Below are 7,735 nucleotides of genomic sequence, written 5' to 3' on the forward strand. Positions count from 1 at the left end.
GCTTAAACATTTAGTAGGTTCTTGGCATTAAAACATAATGCTCATGTTTGGAAGTCACTTGGCAGCAAGTGGACCTAGCTGACTCTAACATTCACATTTAACTCAATTTCTTTTTAATTTGCCATTGTGAACACACCAAGCATCATGCATACATAGAGGAAACAGAAGAGCACATACCACTCATTGAATGGTTATATGTCACTACTTCCCTAGAGTATATCAGACCTAGTCAAATCCTCCTGTCCCTTTATGGTGCCCTGCCACATAGCCTTCTTTGGGCACTAAAACAGGGACTAAGCTCTCTCTTCTCTTACCTCTTTTTTTTTTTGTTTGAGACAGAGTCTCGCTCTGTCACCCAGGCTGGAGTGCAGTGGCATGATCTCAGCTCACTGCAACCTCTGCCTTCCGGGTCCAAGTGATTCTCCTTCCCCAGCCTCCTGTAATCACGAGTAGCTAGGATTACAGGCGCCCGCCACCACACCCGGCTAATTTTTGTATTTTTAGTAGAGATGAGGTTTCACCATGTTGGCCAGGCTGGTCTCAAACTCCTGACCTCAGGTGATCTGCCCACCTCAGCCTCCCAAAATGCTGAGATTACAGGTGTGAGCCACCACGCCAGGCCTCTTCTCTTACCTCTTAGCCCTTATTGTCTATATGACAATTCTGTAATGGATCACATATAATTTTTTCTCATTATTTTATTTTATTTTTGAGACAGGGTCTTGCTCTGTTGCCCAGGCTGGAGTACAGTGGTATGATCATAGCTCACTACAGCCTCAACCTCCTGAGCTCAAGCAATCCTCCCACCTCAGCCCCCCTAGTGGCTAGGACCATAGGCGCATGCCACCATGCCCGGCTAATTTTTTTTTTTTTTTTGAGACGGAGTCTCGCTCTGTCGCTCAGCTTGGAGCGCAGTGGCGCAATCTCAGCTCACTGCAACCTCCACCTCCCAGGTTCAAGCAATTCTTCTGCTTCAGCCTCCCAAGCAGCTGGGACTACAGGCGCGCGTGACCATGCCCAGCTAATTTTTTATTTTTAGTAGAGACAGGGTTTCACCATATTGGCCAGGCTGGTCTCAAACTCCTGACCTCATGATCCACCCGCCTCAGCCTCCCAAAGTGCTGGGATTACAGGTGTGAGCCACTGCGCCTGGCTGCTAATTTTTTTTTGGTAAAGATGAGACCTCACCATGTAGCCTCACCATGTAGTTTGGTCTCAAACTCCTGGGCTCAAGTGGTCTTCCTGTCTTGGCCTTCCAAGTGCTGGGATTATAGGCATGAGCCACCACACCTGGCTTCATTATTTATTAACTTCTTATAATTTGATCACTTTTCAGGAAGTTTCATGAGGGTTTGTATTTTGATCTTAAGTTTCTCTCATGTTCTCTATAGTACTTAGCATTGTGCTGGGCATAAGCTGTTTCACAATATTTGTAGAATACTTTACTATCAAAACCCTACAACGGCATGCCAGAATACAGATGATTACTGTTTATTCAATACATTTTACCTACAGTGTAGCAGGCACTGTGTTAGGTTTTGGAGCAGATCAGAACATAATAAGATATTACAGTCCCGGGTCTCAGGAATTCATAGTGGATTGGAGAAAGCTACAGGTAATCAGACAATTACAATACAGTAAAGTAAGTGCTTCCACAGATATTTGAACCAAACGTTGAGAGTACTAATGAGGGAAGGATTAACTCCCTTAGAGAACCCAGAAAGCATTTCAACATTCATTTATTTGACAAATATTTATTGACCACTTAATATGTGTCAGGCACTGTGCTACGTCCAAGGGCAGAGAAGTAAATAAAATACTCAAGATCCTGACAGAGTGTGGTGGCTTACGCCTGTAATCCCAGCACTTTGGGAGGCCAAGGCAGGTGGATCACTTGAGGTCAAGAGTTCAAGGCCAGGGTGGCCAAATGGTGAAACTCCATCTCTACTAAAAATACAAAAATTAGTTGGGTGTGGTGGCAGGCACCTGTAATCCCAGCTACTTGGGAGGCTGAGGCAGGAGAATCGCTTGAACTCAGGAGGCAGAGGCTGCAGTAAGCTGAGATCATGCCACTGCACTCTAGCCTGGGTGATAGAGCAAGACTCTGACTTGAAAAAAAAAAAAAAAAAAAAGAAAACTCAAGGTCCTGTACTCATGGAGTTTATAATCTAAGATTTATAGGCAAAGTAGTTCTTGAGTGGGTTGACAAATGGGTAGAAATTGACTCTGTAAAAAGAAACAGAAGGGCTTTCAAGGAAAAGGGACCAGCATCAAGTTCAAGGAAGCCCTGAAGGCATGGAAGGGAAGAGCTTATACAAAGAACAGCAAGAGGCTGGGCACAGTGGCTCACGCCTGTAATCCTAGCACTTTGGGAGGCCGAGGCGGGAGGATCACAAGGTCAGGAGTTCAAGACCAGCCTGGCCAAAATAGTGAAACCCCCGTCTCTACTAAAAATACAAAAATTAGCTGGGCATGGTGGCGTGTGCCTGTAGTCTTAGCTACTTGGGAGGCTGAGGCAGGAGAATCGCTTCAACCCAGGAGGTGGAGGTTGCAGTGAGCCAAAATCTCGCCACTGCACTCCAGCTTGGGCAACAGAGTGAGACTTCATGTCAAACAAACAAGCAAATAAACAAAGAACAGCAAGAAATAAGGTGTGGCTGGAATGCGTACATATAAAGGAGGGGCTACAAGGGATGAGACGATAAGCGCACTGGGGTAGAACAGGTCTCACGTGCCATGCCAAGCCTTTTACTTTACTTCATTTGGTCATTCAGAAAAATGTACTGCAGCCTACTATAGGCCAAGTCCTGTGCCAGGAACCAGTGACACAAAATCAATGAGACATAGTCTTTCAAGAAGCTCAGAGTATAGCGGGGCACAGGCATGTAAAGAAACAACCATGATACAGCACAAATAAGTGCAATGATACAGACATGTTTAATATACAGGGATGGCTCAGAGAAGGGAGTGATTAGATTGGCTCTGCGTCTCAGGGACAAAAGGGTGGTCAGGAAGGGCCCAATAGTAGAGGATTTGAACTAGGTCATGGGAGATGAATAGGATTTTATAAAGTAATGATAATAACAATAATAGCAAAGACTTACAAAGTACTTAGTATTGGCCAGACTCTGTACCAAACACTTTACATATGTTGACTCACTCAAATTTCATAATACCTTATAAAACAGGTATTATTAATCCCCATTTTACAGATTAAGATGGACACAGAGAGGCTAAATAACTTGACCAAGGTCACGAAGGTAGTAAGTGGCAGAGCTGGGATTTTAGTAAGGCAGTCTGGCTCCAGAGTCTATGTTCTTAATTATTGCATTATATTGCCTCCAAGACAAGATAGTAAGGGAATTCCAGGCAAACAGGACAGTATATGCAAAGGCACAGAGGAAGGAAAGAGCACAACATCTTTGGGGAATTGTGAATGGTTGACATTGGATGAGGCATAAATAAAAAGACTAGCAGGGGATGAGGCAGGCAGGCGCCAGGTCATGGAAGGCCTTGGGTGTCATGTAAAAAACTGTGATCTTTATTGATGGGTAATGAGAAATTATTGAAGGATTAGGCAGGAAAGTGACCTGAGTAGATTTTCTTTTCTATTTTAGACATATTTCTCTGGTGTAAAAGTGGAAGGGAGGTGAATGGGGGATGTCAAAGGCAGGGAGACAAGTCAACAGACCATAGCCCTGCTCTAGATGAGAAGTATGATTCTGAACTTAAAGTGGAAGACAATCAAGTGAGTATGGGCAAGAAGGATTTTTAGGAAGTAAAACTAAAAATTGGGGCCAGGCGTAGTGGCTCATGCCTGTAATCCCAGCACTTCGGGAGGCCAAGGAGGGCAGATAGCTTGAGCCCAGAAGTTCAAGACCAGACTGGACAACATGATGAAATCCTGTCTCTACAAAAAAAAAAAAAAAAAAAAAAAAATTAGCCAGGTGTGGTGGCATGTGCCTATAGTCCCAGCTATGATGTGATCATAGTCCCATGATCACATCACTGCATTCCAGCCTGGGTGACAGAGCGAGACCCTAAAAAAAAAAAAAAAAAAAAAAAAAAAAAAAAAAACCAAACAAAGAAAAAAGAAAATTGGATATGAGAAAAAAGAGTTAAGGATGGTTCCTAGATTTCTAGTCCCAGTTACTTGGTATACGGATATACATTAATACAGGAGAACAAGGAACAGGTTTGGAAGAAAAGCTAATGCATTTAAGGGGAATGTTATTAAATATGCCTGTTGTTTTATTCTTTTTTTTTTTTTTAAATGGTGTCTCACTTTGTCACCCAGGTTGCAGTGCAGTGGTACCATCCTGGCTCACTGCAACCTCCACCTCCCAGGTTCAAGCAATCCTCCCATCTCAGCCTCCCAAGTAGCTGTGACTACAGGCGCTCCCCACCATACCCAGCTAACTTTTGTATTTTTTGTAGAGATGGGGTTTTGCCAAGCTGCCCAGGCTGGTCTCGGACTCCTGGGCTCAGGTGATCCACTTGCCTTGGCCTCCCAATGTGCTAGGATTACAGGCATGAGCCACTGAGTCCAGCCTGTTGTTTTATTCTTATTCCATAATTTTCACATCATTTATTTTCATCATCACACATAGTGATTTTCAACTAGGGCACGAGCAGGAACCCAGAGGGGAGAGCGGTAGGAGGAGGTATATTAGAATACGGGTGTTTGGGCCAGGTGCCGTGGCTCACGCCTGTAATCCCAGCACTTTGGGAGGCCGAGGTGGGTGGATCATGAGGTCAGGAGTTCGAGACCAGCCTGGCCAACATAGTGAAACCCCATCTCTACTAAAAATACAAAAAATTAGCCAGGTGTGGTGGCGGGCACCTGTAATCCCCGCCACTCGGGAGGCTGAGGCAGGAGACTCGCATGAACCAGGGAGGCAGAGGTTGCAGGGAGGCAGAGGTTGCAGTGAGCCGAGATCCCACCATTGCCCTCCAGCCAGGGCGACAGTGCAAAACTCCGTCTCAAAAAAAAAAAAAAGAAAGAAAAGAAAAGAATATGGGTGTTTGTAGGTGTAGGTGAGTGTATGTGTAGTTCAACTATTCCTTCCCACCTTTTTCCTGGAGAGAGTCTGACATGATCCCTCATTGAGAATCATTGCTATGTACAATTATCCATGAATATTCTGACAAGGTAGAGACAGTTGAAAACCTTGAATGTGTTCTATGCAGTCACAGAACTGCAAGACTAGGACAGACTTTAAAGATCATCTAGAGTTTGGTAGGGCTCAATCAAGTGCTGTCTGGAAAAATGAGAAGGCATTTTCAGTTATCAGAATGGGAGGTGCCATTGGCATTAAGTGCCTGAGAGCCAGGGATGCTAAGTATCCTGTAAACCACCAGCAGCTCCAAATAATGAAGAATTATCTTGCCCCATACAACAATAGCACCCCTTGAAGAAACACTGATATAGTTCAATCTCCACATTTTATAGATGAGGAAACTGAGGTCTTAGAGAAGGGACTGACTTGCTACTAAAGATCACCCAGTTACCAGTAAGGCCTGTTTATACTCTCCTTCACTGCTTTCCAATATGGGTCTCCTAAGCCTGTGGGACATCCAGAAAAGGAGTCCAACTGAGTATATGTCAAGTACTCAGAATGCTGCCTTGCTCTTACAATCCTTTGCACATTTTCTCTAGCCCCAGATCCTCCTCCCACCTTCTGAAACCTAGGCTGGAGGTGCAGGTTTGGCAGTTTTAGCACAGAAAGCCTAAAGAATGGATAATGTCATCCTGGCCAAATACATAAAATGTGACAGAACTCTGAGGAGAACAAACATTAGGAACCTAGTGGAGGAAGAAAAATTGGTAAAAGAAAATGAAAAAGTCAGAAATTTAAGAGGCAAGGTTCAGGATGACAAAGGGGACTAAGTACAAGTTGTTTTGTTTTGTTTTAGTAAAATAATTACTTTAGCATTTATTGGGTAACTATGTTGATTGATACATTGTATCTACTCTTTGCATCTTGCTTGCAGACATCAGACTGACTTCAATGTAGCAAGAGCTCATTAAAACAGCCTCTTTCCAGCTGGGCACAGTGGCTCATGCCTGTAATCTCAGCACTTTGGGAGACAGAGGCGGGTGGATCATTTTGAGGTCAGGAGTTCGAGACCAGCCTGGCCAACATGGTGAAACCCCATCTCTACTAAAAACAAAAAATAGCCAGGCATCTGTAATCCCAGCTACTTGGGAGGCTGAGGCAGGAGGATCATATGAAGCCGGGAGGTGGAGGTTGCAGTGAGTCAAGATCGTGCCACTGTACTGCAGTCTGGGTGACAGAGTGAGACCCTGTCTGAAAAACAAAAACAACAACAACGACAACAAAAAAACAGCCTCTTTCCCAGTCTCAGCTGAAGCTGTAAAGCCATTTGATACAGTTCTGGGCAGTGTGACAGATGTGAGAGAACAGCATCAAAGCCCACCCCTTAATGAGTTTGTACAGGGTAGGTATATAGAATCATATTTGGTACTTTAACATTCCTAACAGACTGCATTTTGCAAAAGAATATCAATGAAGGGGACTTGTCCTACGAGCTAGCACACATGGTGTAAACCGGAGTGATTACAAGGGTGTAGCAGGGGTGTAGCAGAAATTTATAAATGTAAGTCTGTACAGCTATGGGCGAAACAAAGGAGTGGTCAGGTACACTTTGAGGAGGAGGCATAACAAGAAATAATTCATAGGTCTTTCCACAACAGAACCTCTAGCACCACCTTGCTATCAGTCCTTTGCACATTTCCTCTAGCCCCAGATCCCCTCTCACCTTCAGAGATTCAATCGTGGCCTGCTTGTAAACCTTTCCTCCAGAATCTTTCTTCTGAGGGCTATTCTGGATTCTAGGCGTTCGAATGACGAATTTATCCATTGTTAGGGGACTCCGACTACCTTGACGTGCTTGCAGCGTGTTCTGGTCAAGAAAGAGGGCAGATTCTAAAACCTCACTAAAGACTGCCATGATATTTGTTCCCCAAAGTAACACAATTGAGTTCTCTGGAAGAATTCATGAATTATGGGGCCTCGAGTGGAATTGACAGGAAGTAAGATTTTCTCTTTAAAAGAAAGATCTTCCGAAGAATTGAAACTGTAATCAATCATCAGTCTACGTCCTGAGTTAGGAGGTTCCTAGCTTCCAGAAGTGCACGCTCTAGCGAGGATTCCAATATTGGGGGAATTGGCCCAATATTGGAATCCCCGCTAGAGCGTGCACCTAAGCCCTCTTCCAAATAAGATTGGGCTGTGAAAGGGTTAGGATTACATTAGGCTCAGTGACGCCCTCTTAACAACCACCTCACCACAGCCATAATCCCAAGGGTTGCCCTGGTAATCAGCAACCGACAACCACCTCCAGAACTCAGCAGAGGGTCTCACAATACGCAGCATCCCCTGGAACAAACTGCTCGGTGGTCAGAGGACCCTACCCACGGCTGTAATCTCTGGATCCCCGAACAAGGAGAAACCCCATCCTCCTCGTTCTCAGCACTCAGGAGCCCGGGTAGGGGCACCCAACAACGGTCTGACGTGAGACCCACCAGGAAAAGCAGCCCTGGTAGCTGCTGTTGGCGCCCTCCAGACTGCAACCTCGTAGGCTCCCAAGCCCAGTCGTCTGTGTTGAAACTAAACAGACGCTTCCTCCCAGGGCGGTAGTTCCTCTGAAGAAACTCCGCCGACCCTCGCGCCTCTGGGCCACAGCGAACCACATTCCCCAGAATGCACTG

General features: G+C 45.0%; 1 protein-coding gene across 2 annotated transcripts in view; it reads right to left on the reverse strand.

Annotated features, from left to right (window-relative positions):
- TCEANC2 (transcription elongation factor A N-terminal and central domain containing 2) overlaps positions 1 to 7,709 on the reverse strand; it is a 55,379-nt gene extending 47,670 nt beyond the window's left edge. The window contains exons 1-2 of one of the 2 annotated variants that reach the window (XR_008619872.2): positions 7,550 to 7,683; positions 6,784 to 6,927 (exon numbers count right to left, since the gene is read on the reverse strand). Coding sequence is in view for 1 of the 2 variants with exons in the window: in XM_003814999.6 (XP_003815047.1) it covers positions 6,784 to 6,885 (102 nt within the window). In the remaining variant the exon portion in view is untranslated. Of the gene's footprint in view, positions 1 to 6,783; positions 6,928 to 7,549 lie in introns of both variants that reach the window. The other variant, XM_003814999.6, reaches the window with a different exon arrangement.
- Between the last annotated feature and the right edge of the window lie 26 nt (positions 7,710 to 7,735).

Source organism: Pan paniscus, chromosome 1, assembly GCF_029289425.2.
Source record: "Pan paniscus chromosome 1, NHGRI_mPanPan1-v2.0_pri, whole genome shotgun sequence".
NCBI lineage: Eukaryota > Metazoa > Chordata > Mammalia > Primates > Hominidae > Pan > Pan paniscus.